This window comes from Rhincodon typus, chromosome 16, assembly GCF_021869965.1.
Source record: "Rhincodon typus isolate 14 chromosome 16, sRhiTyp1.1, whole genome shotgun sequence".
In the NCBI taxonomy this organism is placed as follows: domain Eukaryota; kingdom Metazoa; phylum Chordata; class Chondrichthyes; order Orectolobiformes; family Rhincodontidae; genus Rhincodon; species Rhincodon typus.
In genome coordinates this window covers 53,975,271-53,995,777 of record NC_063347.1, presented here as the reverse complement: position 1 = coordinate 53,995,777, position 20,507 = coordinate 53,975,271, and the positions used below count along the sequence as shown (strand labels likewise).

General features: G+C 41.9%; 2 protein-coding genes across 2 annotated transcripts in view; one reads left to right on the top strand and one right to left on the bottom strand.

The window, feature by feature from the left end:
* LOC109929384 (E3 ubiquitin-protein ligase RNF123) overlaps positions 1-20,507 on the bottom strand; it is a 279,987-nt gene that overhangs the window by 52,186 nt on the left and 207,294 nt on the right. The window lies entirely within an intron of this gene.
* amigo3 (adhesion molecule with Ig-like domain 3) lies at positions 4,872-7,514 on the top strand. Its single transcript, XM_020529050.2, has one exon. The coding sequence runs from the start codon at positions 5,474-5,476 to the stop codon at positions 6,983-6,985; it is 1,512 nt and encodes a 503-aa protein (XP_020384639.2). The 5' UTR covers positions 4,872-5,473; the 3' UTR covers positions 6,986-7,514.

Sequence of the window (20,507 nt, the reverse complement as noted above, 5' to 3'; positions counted from 1 at the left end):
GGAGAAGGGAGCTCTCCCTGGTTTCTAGGTCAACATTTATCCCCTGACCAATAATACTCAAAGCAGATTATGTGGTCATTTTCAGATTGCTGTTTGTGGGATCATGCTGTCCATAGTTTGACATGTTTCCAACATTACAAAAGTTATGACACATCATAAAATATTTCATTGCTAATAAAGCACTTTGGGATGCCGCAGTTCATGAAAGAAGTTATATAAACGCAACTGGTTTTTTCATCTGTCAAGTTTCTGAGATTCTGCAGTGAGGAGAACTGAATTAATTTCTTTCACTTCATTGCTATTGTGGGAGAACCTGCCTGCAATAAGCAAACAGCTGTCAGAAACTGTAGTGCAGGTAGTGTTGGTGTTTGTGTGGCAGTGGTGGGGAGGGGAATGTAGGAAGGGGCACCTTGGATTTCTAAACAAGCTCCCAATATAGTACAAGTCTCAAGTGATGCTTGCAGTGTGCCAATGGCATCAGACAGCTTAGTCGCCAAGTGCTTCATAAATAAATCTGGACTACGTTCAGGCAACGGGCCAAGATTGCTTCAAACTTCCGGACGACAAAAGATACAGACACAGAATCGGAGCAGCTAGGAGACACTATGCTGGTTAAGATAAGCAGCACCTGCTGAAAGGAAGTGCCTCAAAAATACATGGCTAGATTCAATTATCGTTTTAAGTAAATTAAGCTTGTCATTTGACGAAATGCAGTTGACAATAATTGCAATCCTGATTACATTCATAAATATGGTAGTTTTTCCAACGTATATTTTCAATTGATAATTTCCATTTCTCCTTTAGGATTCCATTTATTCATGGCTCATACTTGGGAAGCAGTGTCTTGCTTACAGATGGAACTCAGGGGCTAAGTGTGATACAAAGTGATCAGACATCAGGAACTGCAATCTTCACAGTAGGAGCTCTACATTGGTGGGTATTAATCACAGGATATTGTCTGCAAGTGGGTATGCTGCTTCCCAAGGATCCAACATTAAAGAACAGTTTACCATGTGAAACAAGCACCATCTGCAGAGACGAGTAACAAGAGACTGGGAGTGGAGGCTGGATGATGACATCGCAGACAGTGAAGTTTTCTTATGAACGTATTAGATGTGGGGTAAGGAAGGGAAGCTCAGTCAAGAATAACACCATGCCTCAGCACCCCTTTGCTTAACCTAAGATAGCTGGTGGGGCCATGGATAGTGTTAAGTAGGTCAGACGAGAAGGGAGTTCAGTTTTACCAGCATTAAAGGTGAAGGAATTACGCATTCATCCAGATTGTAATCTTACACAGGTATTCAGAACAGCTGTGGAATCAATTATAAACTTCAAATCAAACTACAGGATGATTAATTTGCAGAGAAGCATATTCCTTCTGTTACCTATTGTCAGAAACTTTCACAAACAGCCAAATCAAACATGCTTGGGAACTCAGTAAAGCAGTCATCACACATAGAATACATGTGCTCTTCACTGCTCTTTCATCCCTGTGCTGATCCTATTATCTATGCCAGCTATCTAAACAACATCGGAGCATTTGGCGATTCAGCCTATTGAGTCTGCTCTGCTCTTCAATGAGATCATGGCTGATCTGATCATCCTCAACTTTACTCTCCTGCCTTTTTCCCAACACCTTTAATTCCCTCACTAATTAACAATCTATCTCAGCCTTGAATATATTTAATGAGTCAGCATCTAAAGCCCTCTGCAATTCCACAGATTCATTACCCTCGTTCCCCTGTTCTTCTACACAGCCCTTTGATTGAATTTGCTTCCACCATCTTTGAGGCATTATAAATTACTGCATTAAATATTTCTCCCAATCGCAGACATTTTTTTCCATGTATAAGGAGGCTGTGTTTGAACAACTTTGGCTCTGTGGAAGGGCTCAATTAGTCAGGTCAATGCCTCCTTCCTCAGTTTTCTCAAAATCAAAGACTTAATGTGTTGAAAATTATAAACATAAAACTTAGTGGGCCAATGCACCCCAAACACTGCTTGACCTTTTGCTCCCAGAGAGACATTATCACTTAATTTAGTTGAATTATTACATTTTCAAAAATCTACAGCGAGGCTCCTCTAATCATCCAGATGTTAAGCAGTGTAGTTCCACAAACCACAAGGCTCTGACATCGGTCTGCAGTCTCAGATGGGCTCCGTTTTAGCAGCAGAACAATGTAATGGGGTTTGGGGGTGAGGATTTTGGTTAGGCTTGGGGGAAATGGTGTTGGTTTAGGAAGTGGAGGGATAGGGCAAGGGTGGAAATCAGCCCTCCTAATCATCATCTTGGGCCCATAGTGAAGTTCATAAATATCTGGACGCTGTGGTTTCTGCACTGGACTCTCACAAAAATGGCCATCCAATTGAAGTATGCAAGTATAGTTTTCTCTGGAATTGAATACAATATCAGACAAAGCCACTATCTTCAGGAAAGATGCAAAAATAAAAAGACAACAATTACCCTGTATGAAAAAAAAAACCCAAAGAAATCAGAAACCAAGCATAAAATTGCTGGAATAACTGACAGTCGGTCAGCAACTGTTGAGACCAAGTAGAGTTAATGTTTCGGGTCCAGTGACTTTTCTTCAGACCTGTTCAGTTGTGGAATCAATTTAAACCTCAAATGAAACTACAGGATGATTAATTTGCAGGGAAACATGTTCTTCCCGTTGACTATTGTCAAAAACTTTCACCAACAGCCAAATCAAGATCTGTCTGGGAAGTGAGTAAAACAGTCACCACACATAGAATGCATGTGCTCTTCTCTGCTCTTTCATCCCTGTGCCAAAGTCAGCTATCTATAAGACCATAAGATGCAGGAGCAGAAGGAGGCCATTCAGCCCATTGAGTCTGCTTTGCAATTCAATGAGATCATAGCTAATCTGATAATCCTCAATTCCACTTTCCTGCCTTTTTCCCATGACCTTTAATTCCCTCAGTGATTAGAAGGGTCACTGGATCCGAAATGTTAACTCTGCTTCGTCTTCACAAATGATGCCAGACCTGCTGAGTTTTTAATTTCTGCCTTTGTTTCTGATTACCCTGTGTGGCCTTGTTGAAGTTCCATCAAATTGCTCTCTCTCTTTAGAATATCATTGAGAACCTTGCCAATTATTAATCAGGCATCACACAGGCAAATGGAAGTCACTCTTAGTTTCATATTTCAGAAAATACTTCACCAATGATGCAAATACTTCAACAGCAATTGCTCACAAATATTTACTTAATCTATGAACCAAAATTCACCTGAAAATTGTAAAGCTCTGTCAAAGAGGATAAAGCACAAATAGAAATGTTATGTATTTTTACAGCCAATAAAGTACTTTTGAATTGTAGTCACTATTGTAATGTAGGAATCACAGCAGTTTGTACACAGAAAGCTCCCACAAATGATGAGGCAATAATGACTGGATAATCTGATTTAATGATACTGTTTGAGGGGGTTATTTTGGCAAATACATGAAGGAGAACTCCCCTGGCTTTTTAAATCAATCTTATGGAACTTTTAACATATATCTTAAAGAACAGTGGCTCCTCTGACAGAGCAGAACTCTTTAGTACTAGCAGTCTGGTTTATGCACTCAAGTCTTTGCACGGAGAATTAAACCCATGAACTGCTGACTAAGAGACAACAGCCGCAGCTGACACAAAGACATGGCATTGGCTGAATAACAGTTCCAATCATTTTTCAGTGGTTCTTTAATCAAAGTGAGAACAGCATGACACAATAAGGAGAGTCTTTGGTGAGCACATACTGCAGAGGAACCTGTACATGCTGAAACAATATCTTTCAAATGGAGAACAAGCAGCCATTTGATGCAATGAAATAAAAAAAATGCTGAAAGTGACATTATGACTCCAGGTGACCAGATGGCAAGTACATAATTCATATTCCGTGACTTGCAAGTTTCTCTTACAAAAACTCAGTATCAACACAAGCTGAATGGTCTCCTTCTGTGCTGTAATCATTCTACACTAATTTTAAATCTAAAGACCTCACCATGACCGTAGACACATTTATTTAGTCTATTAAATGAGAACACGAGATGCAAAGTATTAGCAACAAGTTAAAGGACAGAAAGAAATTGAAAGCTTGAATATGAGGAATTAAGGGGAAAGGGGTCAATATATTAAGTCTTTAATTTCAACCCTGCTATTGAGGTAAACCGCAGTTAGTGAATGCTATCCCATAAAGAGTGATTGAGAATTCAGTGAATGCTTCCCTGAATTGTTACTGTATGGGTGCTGGACAAAGGACAACACTGACAGTTCTTGGAGAACAGCCTGTTTTCCTATTTTTTTTCTCCAGGGTATCTGCATAGCACACTGAGAAGGTATGGTGAATAGCACCTCATTCAGGGACTCACACCTGATGTGGTGAACAGGCCACAGAGACAGTTAGTCTCAACGCTCTGTTCCAATTGTGCAAACTAACTCCCTGATCCCTGTTCTTAGACACTAAGCTAACTCCCATCCCCCATCTCACATTCTTACAGCAAGAACTAGGTCGCTCTGACCCAACATCCTCACAACAAGGATGTATTATCGCACACACAGTTAGACTCAATTGGACTACTCTCACAATCAGACCTAGGCTTGTCTATCCACCCCTATAAATCCTCAATCCCCTACAACGGAACTAGATTCTGTCTTTGACTCTGCAATTGCCTGAGAGAAACAAAGAACAGTTCAGGCAGTTCAAATCCACCCACTAGTGGTGAATGGAAGCTGCACAACACTGCAACAGAAACCTACTTAAACAATGAACATACTGCCGACAGCCAATCAGCGATACGCCAGCAAGCATACGCTACCCACCCACCGTGCTTCCCATCCACTCCAGTTTAAATAGGCACTGAGCGAGATCAATGCTACACAGCTCTCTGCTGCATTACTAGTTCACGGCAGAAAAGTTATGAGTTGCCGTGCATTGGGAGACGGTGTGTCTGCAATTTAAGGATTTGACCAGAGAGAAACAACTGACTGAAGCACTGGCACCAGGGGTTGACAGGCGTTACTCACTCATTTTGTGTCGATGACCTGCGTGCTCTGTAAATTCATCTGCATCGAGTTAAAAGGGAGAGGTTAACACTCTTTGATAACATTGTGCACTGATGAGAAGTCCTGAATCGTTAGCAGCACCAGCTCTACTAAAAGGAATGACAATCACCAAATGGGCTGCAAGAAAATCTCAGGTGTAAGTACTTTTTTTTAAAAGGCAGAACAGCAGGGAGTAACTTGTCTGAATTGATTCTGGGACATTATGCCTTTGCACTACCTTAGCCACAGTCCGTGACTAAACGCCCTGCTCCGAACTCGGTTCAAAGACAGCAGCCCTGCAGTATGTGGTTACTTGCACTATGCAGAGTTCCCAGTTAAATGTTAAGACTGCTAAGAAGGGAAAGTGACTGTTTAACTCTCCAGCAGACTTCGCTGCAGTGTCTCAAGAGTGGAGCATCAGGGTTAGACCATGTGCATCTCTGGAATGGTAACTCCAATTCTGTGGTTGCTTGTGATAGAACTGCTCTTATCGGAGTCCTTCACGCAAAGAGCAGGAGACAGCCTCCATTTGTGCCCCAGGGTCTGTATTTGTGCATCAGACCTGTTGAGCTGTGTCAGTCGGAGCCTGTCCCTGGTGCCTCCCGGACTACCTGTCACTGCAACCAGCCTGGACCTCAGTCACAACAACTTGCACCGACTGCAGGATAACTGGCTGGCTCAGCTACCCCGCCTACACACACTCCGAGTTGGCCACAATCGCATCCACCACATTTCCACGGCAGCTTTCCACAATGCCTCCCAGCTTGCACACTTGGACCTGTCCTCCAACAAGCTGCACGTGGTGGAGAAACATTTCTTCCAGGAGCTGACCAACCTGCAGGAGCTGCTGCTTTACAACAACCAGATAGTACGTGTGGATAGTGAAGCCCTGCACAGGCTCAGCAATATGCAGAAGGTATACCTCAGCTGGAACCAGTTAACCGATTTCCCGTTCAGTGCCTTGCAGGAGGGCAGCCTGCCTCAGCTCAAGATAATGGATATCTCATCTAACAGGCTCTCTTCCATCCCTGTTGACAAGGTGACTGCGTTGCCTCAGACTATTCAAAACGGCCTCTACCTGCACAACAACCCTTTCACATGCGACTGCAGTCTGTACAGTATGTTCCTGCACTGGGAGAACAATGGTTTTAATTCTGTTCACGATTTCCGAGAGGAACACACTTGTCTGGCCCTTAGACAGCCCAAGGCCATCCTCCGCTTCCTGAAGCACCGCAAGATGTTTGAAAACTGTACCTTACCATATGGTCTGATCAATATGGTGGACAGCAGCTTCAGGGGCGTGGCTGGGGAGTCGCTGATGATTAGCTGCAACACTAGCTTGCAGGACGCACAGACAACCTACCTGTGGATCTCGCCAAACAGAGAACTCATCACTTATACCAACAGTTTTAATAAGACATTTAAACTCTACTCCAATGGCAGTCTGGAGATCCGCAAGGCCCAAAAAGAGCATTCTGGCATATACACGTGCATGGCAAACAACAAGCGGCTGATGCGCAATGAGTCCCGAGAAGTCAACGTGACTGTGCATTATGAAAAGCATGATGCGGAAGGCTTCAACACAGGTCTCACTACACTTCTCGGCTGTGTGGTGAGTCTGGTCCTGGTGCTCATGTACTTGTACCTGACTCCATGCCGCTGCTGGTGTAGGCCAGCACAAGACCCCTCCCTGCCAAACGAGTGTAGCGCCCAGTCTTCCATTCTGAGCGCCACCCCACCTTGCAACGATGACACCAGCCGCAAAGCCAGCAGTGGCAAACACGTGGTGTTCCTGGAGCCGGTAAAGGACAGCCAGAACGGAAAGATTCGTCTTGCAGTTAGTGAGGAGTTCCCAGAGATCAAAAACCCCAAAATCCTGCAGCTGAAGACTGACTCAGACTCCACCAGTTCCATCTTTTCAGACACTTCGATTACACAATAGACTCAAGAGGTGAAAGGACATTTGGTGCTTCAGAACAGGAAGCTTTTCTAAAAAGCGCATACATCTTCCTGAATAATCTATACTTAAAGAGTTGATGGTCTGATGAGAATAACAAAGGGAGGTAGAACTCTTGTACTCTTTACAAAGAGCAGAATGTACTATTGTCAGTTTACAAGTAATTCTGCCCATGGCCACTTAATGGAAAAGCAATACCCTACAGTGGGAAAGCTGATAACAGCTCTTCATTCGTATCACACACGCTTAGTTTGGATCTCCACTTTCATCTTGCTGCCTTGCATTTGGCATTGGATTTTTCCCAGGCAATCACTGGAGCAGTAATTATAAAAGGCATTGATGGGCGAGGCTGGGAGATTGAACCATGGGTTTTTAACCTGCCTTTAAATGGACAAGTGGTTTGAGGGAAATGCCTATTCTTCAACTATATTGTGTCCTTAGTACATGCATATATTCTATTTAACAAACACTCTCAGATACATTTCATGTTTGCTGCAATGATGTAATCCTCAACAGGACCTGATTTATAATAAATGATTCTGTTAATTTCTATCCCAGCATATCTGATGTGTCGAGTGAATAGCAGTAAGGGAGGGTAATAATTGCAATGTCAAACCCATGACTCTTATTTTACTTCAGTGACTTGAAATAAAAATTATTTACCTATTTCTTGAAATCTTAATGTGACTGCAACTGGGGGGTAATAGGGACTATTATATAATATGGATAAAGACAAGCAGAGGACAGGAAGGGAGTTTAACCTTAATTGTGCATTAGTGAATAAGGTCAACAGGGGGATTAGGAGCAAAAAGAAATTAAAAATTCTTTGTCTGAAAGCTCAAATCATCCACAATAAAATGGATGAACTATCGGCATAAATAGAGCTAAATTATTTCGATCCAATCGCCATTACACAGACATGGCTTTACAGTGACCAAGGATGGGGAATAAATATTTTGGGATACACAGTACTTCAGAAAGACAAACAAGATGGCAAGAAAAAGGGTTGTCTTAATAGTAAAGGATAATACAAGGATATTAGTGATAAAAGGATCTGGCCTCAGAAGATCCTAAAAGTAGAATCAGAATGGGTTAGAACAGCAAGAGTCAGAAAACACAGAAGGGAGCAGTTGATAGGCTCCTTAGCAGAAATTATTAGGGCTTGTAACTAAGGCAATTAATAATTGTGGAGGACATTGATCTCCTTATACACTGGTACAAACAAATTGACAAGAATGATATATGGAAGATGAGTTCATAGAACATTTTGTGACAGTTTCCTGTGGCAAGTTGTAGAATGAAGGGCATAGCTATCTTAGATCTAGCGTTGTATGGAGTTAGGTCATAGTGAAAGATCCAGTGGGAAATAGTGATCGTAATATAACTAAGTTCCACATTAAGTTTGGAATTGAATAATCCAATCAAAAAATTCTTAAAATTTAAACAAAGGTATAAGGGACAACTGACTAAGGTTGATTGGGCAAACAGACTAAAATGGTGATAAATGAAAAGTGAGAAAAACTTTTAAGAAACAATTCGAAATGTTCAACAAAAATACATTCCATTGAAAAAATTAAAACTCAGCAAGAAAGACATGAATCACTAGAAAGTTAAGAACACCATTAGATTAAAAGAGAAGGCTTATGATGCTGAAAAGAACAGAAGCAACTCTGGAAATGTTTTATAAGCCAGCAAGGAGCCACCAAAAAGTTGATCAAAAAGGGGAAAAAAAATGGAAGGACTAGAAATTAGCCAGGAATATAAAAAACAAAAGGACTTTAATAAGTAAATAAAAAGCAAGACAGCAGCTGAAGTAAATGCTGATCCAATAGAAACAGAGACAGGATCAATTATGATCGGGAATGAGAGGCATTGAACAAATATTTTGTGTCTGTCTCCACAGTAGAAGACACAAGTTGCATATCAGAAATACAGTGGAAGTTAGGGGCTAAAAAGAGACAGGAAACAATTAAGGTTATTAATATTAGCAGCAAAAATGTGTGTCGGGGAAACTAAAGAGGCTATAATCCAAGAATCAGCAGGGTCGAATGGTGTACATCCCAGGGTTCTAAAAGAAAGAACTGCAGAGACAATGAGTATGTTTGGTATGATTTTCCAAAATTCCTTAGTTTTGGGAACAGTCCCAGCAGATTGGAAATTGGCAAATGTAACACTGATTCTCAGGAGGGAGGGAGAAAACAAGGAATTACAGGCAAATTAGCCTAACATCAGTTTTTGAGAAGTTGTGGAATCTATTTCTAAGGAAGTCTTAACAATAAATACAAACATATGAATTAGGAGCAGGAGCAGGTGATTTGGCCCTTCAAGCCTGCTCCATGATTCAATAAAATCATGGCTAATCTTTTTATGCTCCAAATTCCATCTTCCTATCTAACCCCAATAACCTTTAAGATTCCCTTGTTGAACAAGAATCTACTCTGTCTTTAAAAATATTCAATGACACCACTTTACCACCTTAAGGCAAAGAGTTTCAAAGTCGCACAAAGTCAGAGAAAAATATTCTCCTCTCTGTCTTAAAATAGAGGCCCCTAGTCTGGGCTTATCCACAAGAGGAAACATCATTTCCACATCAACCTTGTCAAGACGAACAAATTTATTCAGAATTTTTCTTGAAGATTTAATAAAAGGAAATCGGAAGATGTAGTATAGCTGGATTTCCAAAAGGCATTTGATAAGCTGCACACCAAAAGGTTGGGTGCAAGATAAAACTCATGGCATCCGGGGTAATACATTAGTATGGATAAGGATTAGTTAGTGCACGGGATGCAAGGAATAGACATAAATGGGCAAATTCATATAGGTAGGCTATGACTAGTAGTATTCCACAAGGATCAATTTTAGGACCTCAGTTATTTACAATCAATGTTAATGATTTAGATGAAGAGACAGAGAGTAATGCATGCAAGTCTGCTGATGGTACAAAGTTAAAGGGATGATAAGCTGTGGGTTAGAAACAGACGTTGCATAAAGGTATAAACAGGTTAAGTGGATGGGTAGGTTATTCACCTTGGTGAAGGTAAGAAAAACCTTTTTCAAAGGTGTTGTGAAACTTGTTCATGTTCAAAGCGATTTGGATGTGCTCGTACAAATAATAGTTACAAATACAGAAAGTGACATGTTAACCTCGTATGCAAGGGACTGGCAATCAAGAATAAAGAAGTCTCATTACAATTGTATAACTGCTGGCTTAGCTGTCAGCATAATGACACATTTTCTCCTTTTCACAGCTAACATTTACATCAATTTTACACTTCTATCTTCCCTTTATCGCCGTTATCTTCTGCTCTGAACTCCTTGCTCTTCCTACCTCTATCTACAGCATAAAAATGCACCATTTTCTAGTCCCCTTCCAGTTCTGGAGAAGAGTCATACTGGACTTGAATCTAGAGATACTGCCAGTCCTGTTACGCTTCGGCAGTGCTTTCAGTTTTTACTTCAGATTTCCAGTGTCCAAAGCATTTTGATTATTGTATTATGTATTACGGTATTATGGGGCTTTTGAGAGACAATATCTGGAATACAGTGCATAGTTTTGGTCTCATATTTAAGTGAGTACAGACTTGCATTTAAGATGGTAAAGCAAAGGTTCAATGGATTAGTGGGATGAGAGGGCTGCAATGTGATGACAGGCTGAGTAAATTGGGTCTATGTTGTCTGAAGTTTAGAAGGGTCAGAGGTAAACCTCATTGTTTCTGCTGGTCATTGACTCTAAAACATGGGCACACCTCAGGATAAGGGATGGGCTGATTACAACAAATAAGGAAAAATTACTTCGAGCAATGGGATGCAATTTTTCAGAATTCTCTGTCCAGGAGGGCTGTGGAGACTCCTTCATTAAATATATGTAAAGGCTGAGATAGACTGTTTTTTTGATTTTCATGAATCAGTGTATCACAAGTCAGCTCACTCAGGAAATCAAAGTTAACGTCCAACATTGGCCATGATCATACTGAAACGTGCAGCCAACTCAATAGACTATCTGGTCTACTATTGTTCCTATTGCTTGTGCTTTTTGTGTGAGGAGTGCACTTAGTTTCCCAGCCAGAGGAAGGGAGTAGGATGGGTGGTGGAATATCCCTTTGGAAATATCTGCCATAATATATTTATTTTCCTTCAACTCCATTCTTTTCAATTTTGTGTTTAAATATTTTGATGACTTGTATGCAGAATAATGAGGGAAATTAGGGCTAAGGAATGGTCCATTTCCTACTTCAGGAGCAAGAACTCCCTTTGTACACTGACACAACAAGTTGCTCCCATTTCCAGACACAATATCAAGCAGCCACTGTGTCACTAGGACCCTGCTTCTATTTCCTACATATAAGTCTGTCCTCTCTAAATGAGAGAAGGTGAGGGGAGAGGGACAGAAGGAACATGAGCACATGATAGGAGGTGGGGGGTGTGAGAGAGAGAGAGAGAGAGAGAGAGAGAGAAAAAAAGAAAGGGAGAGAGAGAGAGAGAGAATTAGAGGGAATTTACTGTCCTAGAAATGCAGCATTGATATTTATAGTACTTGAATGAAAACACTAAGGAACTGTAACACTGATCGACAAAAAAGAATGATGAGAAAATCAGTGCCAGAAGGTGTAGAACTGGAGCTCATGAAGTGTTTGGTATACACATGCAGATTTTTAGGGAAAGGCTATATTTCACTCTCTAGTGCATGAAGCAGCTTTCTGTTGCATCCTGTCATCTTTCCTTCCCACTCCAACTGTTTCTGAATGTTCTCCTTGTAGAATATTTTCACATTTTTATTTAACAAGGGGCAATGTTCACCACTAGAAATATTAAGCATTACACTTAACTACAAACCAATTTCTACCACCTTTTGAAAATGTCTATCAGACAACAACAGCCTACTGTCAAGTGGTGGTGGTCAGCAACATTGCACAGGCCTTTTACTGACACTTGCAACAGAGATTAACAGACATACAGCAATCATTTGCACAGCACTGGAAACCCATCAGATCCTCCTGAGACTGTCCACTTTTTAATCAGTTCCAGAATCAGCCCCAAGAGGGCTTGAACAGGTTACATAGTGTACTGTACAGACGGTCCCCGGATCAAACCTAATTTAATCAATGCACTAAATATGAAAGTGCTCATAGCCTCCAAGCTTCATTCACACTTGCATCCAGCGTGATTCAACCTCTGTCAGCCTTTTATCTAGTAACTCATGACAACTCATTCCCTGGTTACACTGGTCTTATTTATATCCAGTGAGATGAAGTGCAATTCACACCCTAGTCCTATTCATAACCATTGTGGATCCATATGATTCATTTACTAGTGTGAATGGTCATGTGCAACTATCTTAGCTATGATCACACCTATAGTTGTAATACTGTAGACTGAGTCTACAGATTCTACTGATATCATCACAACTAGTGCTATGATTCAATAAAAATGAAAGAACTGCAAATGCTGCAAATCAGGAAACAAAACAGAAATTGCTGGAAAAGCTCAGCAGGTCTGGCAGCATTTGTGAAGGAGGAAGGTTCTGAGGAAGGGTCAAGGGACCCAAAATGTTAACTCTGTTTTATCCTTTACTGATGCTGCCAGACCTCCTGAGCTTTTCCAGCAATTTCTGTAGTGTTATGACCCCTTTGTTCATATCAATAAGTAGTGACCAAAGAGGCACACTCTCCAGTTACACTATTAGCTGGTGCGACCTTGTGAAACTCATTCTTCAAATACATTACTAACCAGTTTGACTGGGGCAACTCACTCATTAATTACACTATTACCCAGTGTGACATTGCGCTTGTCACTGCCCAGTTGCAGTATGATCCAGCGTGACCTTATGTGAGTTCACTCTAATTACAAGAAAGCAAAAAAAAAGAAGAACCGCAGATGCTGAAAATCAGAAACAAAATCAGAAATTGGTGGAAAAACCCAGCATCTGTGGACAGAAAGCAGAGTTAATGTTTCAGAATCAAGGCTGCTATCATGAACAACCCATGGTCAGCCACAAATGATCCCCATTTGCAGCTATTTATTCTCCCAGGCTGACATTTACCCATTCTCTTTGCCTGTCCAACTGTTTTCCCTCTCTCACTCTCTGGGCTCCATTTCCACCTATCATTTAGTCCTCCCCCCTTCTAGCATAGATACCAACATTTTCCTAGCTGCAATCAGTTCTAAAGAAGGGTCACTGGAGCCGAAACATTAACACTGCTTTCTCACCTCTGATGCTGCCAGACCTACTGAGTTTTTCCAGCAATTTCTGATTTTGTTTCAATTACACTAGTAACACACTGTGACATTGTGCAGGTTTCTGTCCAGTTACATTATTATCCAGTGTGACTGTGTACAGCTACTGTCCAATATTCTGCCAATTTTCTGTTTGATTGAAAATGACCACATGTGGCTCATTCTCCAAGTATACCACTTCAAACATTCCACTTTTTTTCTTCATTATGCACAAGCCCTTTAATTATTCTTGTGTGCTAACTTTAAGGGGATGACTCGTGTGTAAGACCTTTTGGTTTGTGGCATGCAGCCTAGAGGAAGCATTGACCATTGCCAATTAACAGCTCACTCTCCAATTATGTTGTTGCACAGCATGTCTCTGTTAAGCTCACGTTGCAGTTTCAGCAATTTGCATTGACATAACACTGTTAAATTGTTAAAGTACAAAAATCTGCAAAGTACTTCAGAAAGCTGCACGGAGAAAAAAATGAAAGATGAGCCAAGGAGATGGAAGGCAGCAATGGTGAGTGAAGGGATAGGAGGGCAATGTACAAATGGTGAGGTCAGAAAAATGAAGTGCTTGGACAAAGGCAATTACTGCATTCTATAGCATTCATTACATAATCACAAAAATCATATAAATTCTCAGATACTGGCCATTCAGTCCAATTGGTTTACATCAGTGTTTTACTCCATAAGGCTCCCTCCCACTTTAGTGAACTCATGTCACCCTGCCCTCCAACATTCCTCTTCCCTTTTCAAAGTTAAAGTTTCTCTAAACCATCAATACTCACCAAGTCAGAAGTTACACAACACCAGGTTATACTCCAATAGGTTTATTTGAAATCACAACTTTCGGAGCATAGCCCCATCATCATGTCCAAAAGCTTGTGATTTCAAATAAACCTGCTGGATAACAACCTTGTGTCGTGTGACTTCCGAGTTTGTCCACCCCAGTCTAACGCCAGCACCTCCACATCACACCATCCAAGCGGCAGCAAGCTCCACATTCCCACCACAGTCTGCAAGAAAAATTTATGCCTAAATTGTTGATCTAATCCTTTTAAGGTCTACCTTGTATTTAAGCCACTTTGCTGTGGACTGTTGAGCGAACAGTTTATCCATATCTACATTGTCAATTCAATGACAGGTCATCAGGCTGAAACGTTAACTGCTTCTCTCAAAGCAGATGTTGCCTAATTTTTTGACGTTTCCCAGCATTTTCTGTCAATTTCTCCACATCCACCCTTTCTGAATTTTAATGACTATCTATCAGGTGTCCTCTCAGATTTCTCTTTTCCACAGAAAAGTGTTCTGCAGCATTGCTCAATCTTTCTGGACAGTGGCAGTATTTCAATTCTGGTAATGCCCTGGTGAATTGTTTCTGCAATCTCTTCGGTGTTTGAATATGCTTTTTCTAGGTGACCAGAACTGCACATAGTTATCACTGTGACAAAGGCTACATTAACTATAAAGGGCTTCATCACAGTTGAGGAAATGCTATAGATGGAGATAAGAAGTGTTTTCTTGTAACTCACGTGTCATGCTTAAAAATGTCAAAAGGGAAAGAAAGACACTAATTTCCCAATATGTTATAAAAGTGTTAGGGTACTGGCTAAACAAAGTTTTCCAGGGCTCTCTCCAATCATTGATGAACTTTATATTACTGCCTTTTAGTTATCAGGTCACTAACCAGCTAAAATAGCCTTTTTCTCTTTACCAATCAGAAACCTTTCTAATCGTGAAGAACTCTATCAGACATTCCTTTAATCCTCTGTTCTGATGAAAACAGCTCTTGTTCTTTTAATCACTCACGGATACTGACATTCCCCCTGATGACTGATGTTGCCAGGAATGGAGAACTTGTGTTCTAAAAATAGACTGGGACATTTTTCACTGGAGTGTAGGAGATTGAGGGGTGACCTTATAGAGGTTTATAAAATCATGACGGGCATAGATAAGGTGAATAGCAGAGGTCTTTTCCCAAGGGTGGAGGAGTTCAAAACTAGGGGGCAGATTTTTAAGGCGAGAGGAGAAAATTTTAAAAAGGACGCAGGGGTGACATTTTTTTAAACACAGAATGTATGTGGAATGAACTGCCAGAGGAATTGGTGGATGCAGGTACAGATCCAAATATCTCTTAAACGTTGTAAAAGTACATGAATAGGAAAGATTTGGAGGGATATGGGCTAAACCCTCCAAACTAAAAGGTTTCCCCTCATCTTACTCCTAAATTATCAGCCTGTATCCTGACTGGAGATTCAAAATCCTGGTTGTATAATGGGATGCTCTGCAAAATTAAAAGCATTACAGAGAAATGAGTTTTTGCTGTCTCAGTGTTAGAGGGCACCTCCCTGAGAGGCTCTTTCATCTAACATGGAACTGCTCTGGTGTGAGCACTCATACTTTGTACATATGGGACACATCCCTCACTCTCATAGAAAAGTGTAACATCAACCTTGTGGAAGTTAAGATCATTTGAAGGATTGCTATTCGCTTGCTGTTCAACAAGCTGTCACATTCTAGGACAAGAGGGACAATGATCCCTGCTGGATGGTGTTGCTCACTGAACAGATATCCAGTCACTTCACACTTATGGAAGAATTGTCAGATGCAGGTATTTCCCTGGGTAGAATAGCCTAACCACCTTTAGTAGAGTCATAGAGATGTACAGCACGGAAACAGGCCCTTCGGTCCAATGTGTCCATCCCGACCAGATATCCTAAATTAATCTAGACCCATTTGCCAGCATTTGGCCCATATCCCTCTTTACCCTTCCTATTCACGTACCCATCTAGATGCTTTTTAAATACTGTAATTGTACCAGACTCCACCACTTCCTTTGGCAGTTCATTCCATACATGCCCACCCTCTATGTGAAAAGGTTGCTCCTTAGGTCCCTTTTAAATCTTTCCCCTCTCACCCTAAACCGATGACCTCCAGTTTTGGACTCCCCCACCTGGGGGGGAAAAATCTTGTTTATTTACCCTAAACATGCCTCTCATGGTTTTATAAACTTTTATAAGGTCACCCCTCAGCCTCTGACACTCCAGGGAAAATAGCCCCAGCTATTCAGCCTCTCACTACAGCTCAAACTCTCCAACCCCGGCAACATCCTTGTAAATCTTTTCTGACCCCTTTCAAGTTTCACATCCTTTCTATAGCAGGGAGATCAGAATCGCACACAGTATTGCAAAAGCTGCCCAACCAATGTGTTGTACAGCCGCAACATGATCTCCCAACTCCTATACTCAACGCACTGACCAATAAGGCAAGCATACCAAATGCCACCTTCACTATCCTGTCTACCTGTGATTCTACTTTCAAGGAACAATGAATCTGAACTCCAAGGTCTCTTTGTTCAGCAACACTCCCCAGGACTTGACCATTGAGTGTATAAGTCCTGCCCTGATTAGCCTTTCCAAAATGCAGCACCTCACATTTATGTAAATTAAACTTGGCTTGCCACTCCTTGGCCCATCTGATCAAGATTCCGTTGTACTCTGAGGTAGCCTTCTTCACTGCCCACTACACCTCCTATTTTGGTGTCATCTGCAAACTTATTAACCATACCTCCCATGTTCACATCCAAATTATTTACATAGGTGATAAAGTAATAAGTGAATTTTACAATTGAGTGTGACTTGCCCTCATTGTTCCGCACCTGATGTTTTCTCTGATCCTAACTCAGTTTAGGAAGAGATACCAGCCCATTAAACTTGGCTTCTGCACCAAGAGAAAGGAAATCTTGGTTGTGAGAGATGCAAAGAATGATCACATTTTGCAATACAATACTTCAAAAGGTCACTTCAGCTCCGGATCTTCCGAGTTTCATTACAGTCTGAGTCTTTAGCAGGGACACCACAGTGCTTAGTTAACAAAGAAAGAACAACTTGTATTTATATTGTGCCTTTCATGAGCTCAGGACCTCCTGAAGTGTGTTACAGCCAGCAAAGTGCTTTCCTTTTTGAAGTGCAGTCACTGTTGCAATATTGAAAGTGTGGCTGCCAATTTGCACACAGCACGATCTCACACACAGCATTGAGATAAGTGCTTAAAATGATCCATTTCTCCACTATTGGAGGAATGAGAATTATTGCCAGGGACATAGGGGAGAGATTCCCTATTCTTCTTTGAAATAGAGCCATAGGACTTCGACATTCACCCGAACAGGCAGATGGGATCTCCATTTGAAACAGCAGCACAGAGAATGCATAGCTTCCTCAGTGCTAAACCAGGGAGCCAGCTTTGAATTTTGAGCTCAAGGTTTGGACTAGAATCTGAACACAGAACCTTGTCACTGAGAGGCAAGAAAGCTACGATTTGGGCCGTGGCTAAGACTTGATGACACAAGGGGGCAGAAAGGACCTCGGTTTAACATTCCATTCCGAGAGTGTGGCACTCCCTCAGTTCTGCACCAAAATGTCTGCCTAGATTGTGTGCTCTCATCTCTGAAGTGGGACTACAACCCACAAACCCCTGACTCAGAATAGAACACATTACCTATGCAGCCACAACTGGCATTATGTTTGAGAGTCTCAACAACCAGCAGCTGCACTGCTCTGTGAGTAAGATATACAAGAATATAATTCTCTCACTTGTTTGCAGTTTTCTGAAGTCAAATTCTGGTGCCTTACTCTGAACTAAAATACATTTGTCTGGCACCAGGTAAACAGATCAGCTCAAGGCTCAGAATCTGAACCCCATATCCTTGCACAATTGACATGGAGCAATCTGTCCAGTGTAGGTGATCTTATCCTGTATGATTGGCATGGGTAACGAGATACTAAGATGGGGTGTTGCCTCCCTAGTGCCAGGATCCTTGACGTCTCTGAGCGGGTACAGGACATCCTGAAGCAGGAGTGAAAACAGCCAGAAGTCATTATCCACGTTGGCACAAATGACATAGATAGGAAGAAGAAAGAGGTCCAGCAAAGACAATTCAGGGAGTTAGGTAGGGAGCTAAAACGCAGGACTACCAGGGTAGCAATCTCAGGATTACTACCTGTGCCATGGGCTAATGAGGCTAGGAACAGAGAGAGAGAGTGCAGTTGAGCACGTGGCTACAGAGCTGGTGTAGGGGGGAGGGCTTTAGATATATGGATCCTTGGATGTCTTCTGGGGAAGGTGGGATCTGTACAGGAAGGATGGGTTGCACCTGATCTGGGGGGGCACCAATAGCCTGGGTGGGAGGTTTGCTCGAGCTCTTCAGGAGGGTTTAAACTACCGTGGCAGGGGCCTGGGAACCAGAATACTAGGCCAGAAAGTGCAAGGACTGGAGCCAAAAGTGTGACAGAGATATGCATAGCACAGAGTAAGAGCAGGCACAGTGAAGTCGTGGGTTCAGAGGGACTGGAGGACTGGAATGCATTTACTTCAATACAAGAAGTATAGCAGGTAAGTCAGGTGAACGAAGAGCACGGATTACTGCATGGAGTTATGATGTAATTGCCATTACAGAGACATGGTTAAAGGAGGAACAGGACTGGCAGCTTAACATTCCTAGATATCACTGTTTTAGACACAACAGAAAGGGAAACAAAAGGGGTGGGGAGTTGCACTGCTGATTAGGGATCACATCACAGCTGTGTTGAGGGAGGACACATCGGAGGGATCTGGCAGTGAGGGCATTATGGGTGGAACTCAGGAATAGGAAAGGTGTAATCACAATGTGCCCACGGGAGACAGTGGGGCAGATATGTAGTCAGATACTGGAAAAGTGTGAAAAGAGCAGGGTAATTGTGGTGGGTGACTTCAACTTTCCTCTTATTGACTGCGATTCCCTTAGAGCCAGGAGCTCGGATGGAGAGCAATTTGTTAGATGTGTCCAGAAGGGCTTTTTCAGGCAGTATGTCGACAATCCAACCAGAGAGGAGGCCGTTTTAGACTTGTCCTAGGGAATGAGCCAGGGTAGGTGATTGATGTTTCAGCAGGAGAGCATTTCGGGCTTGTTGACCACAACTCTATAAGATTTCGAGTGGTCATGGAAAAGGACACAAGCGGTCCTCGGGTGAGGGTGTTTAATTGGGCAAGAGCCAACTACACCCAATTTAGACAGGAACTAGAGAATGTGGATTGGAAGCAGTTACTTGAGGGCAAATCAACCTCTGGCATTTGGCAGGTTTTTAAACACCAATTGACTGAAGTGCAGGACATGCATATCCCTGCAAAACTAAAGGATAGGAATAGCAGGATTCAGGAACCATGGATGACAAGGGAAATTGTAAGGTTAGTCAAAAGAAAAAGGGAAGCATACAACAAGTCTAGGCAGCTACAACTGACGAAGCCCTCAAGGAGTACAGAGAAATTAGGAAGGAACTTAAATGCGCAATTAGGAAGGCAAAAAGGGTCAAGGAGAATCCCAAGGCTTTTTATGCATATGTTAGGAGAAAGATGGTAACGAGGGAAAGAGTAGGCGCACTCAAGGACAAAGGAGGGAAGTTATACGTAGAGCCACAGGAAGTGGGGGAGATCCTGATTGATTACTTTGAATCAGTTTTCACCAAGGAGAAGGGTGTGACTGATGTTGAGGTCAGGGATGAGTGTGTGAATACTCTAGAGAATGTCAATATTTTGAAAGAGGAAGCTTTGGGAATCCTAATTTGCATTAAGATAGACAAGTCCCCAGGACCAGATGGGATCTATCCCAGGTTACTCAGGGAGGCAAAGGTGGAAACAGCTGGGGCATTGGCAGATATTTTCATATCCTTGTTGACCACAGGTGAAGTTCCAGATGACTGGAGATTAGCGAATGTTGTTCCCTTGTTTGAGAAAGGATGCAGGGATAATCCAGGAAACTACAGGCTGGTGAGCTTGGCGTCTGTGGTGGGGAAGCTCTTGGAGAAGATACTGAGGGACAAGACATATATGAATTTGGAGGAAAATGGACTAGTTAGTGACTGGCAGCATGGTTTTGTCCGGGGAAGGACATATCTCACCAACCTCATCGAATTTTTTGAAGAGATAACGAGGATATTTCATGAGGGAAAGGCTTTGAATGTAGATAATATGGACTTTAGTAAGACATTTGATAAAGTGCTACATGGCAGGTTGGTACAAAAGCTAAAATCACAAGGGATTCAGGGTGGCCTGGCTAGATGGACAGAAAACTGGCTTGGTCATGGAAGACAGAGGGTAACGGTGGAAGGATATTTTTCAGCATGGAGACCTGTAACTAGTGGTGTTCCACAGGGGTCAGTCTTAGGTTCTTTGTTGTTTGTAGTATATATAATTGATCTGGAAGAAAATGTGGGTGGTCTGATAAGCAAGTTTGCTGATGACACAAAGATTGGTG

Excerpts from the sequence above, each read along its gene's own strand:
- amigo3 (XM_020529050.2), top strand. The coding sequence starts at position 5,474 with ATGTGCATCTCTGGAATGGTAACTCCAATTCTGTGGTTGCTTGTGATA.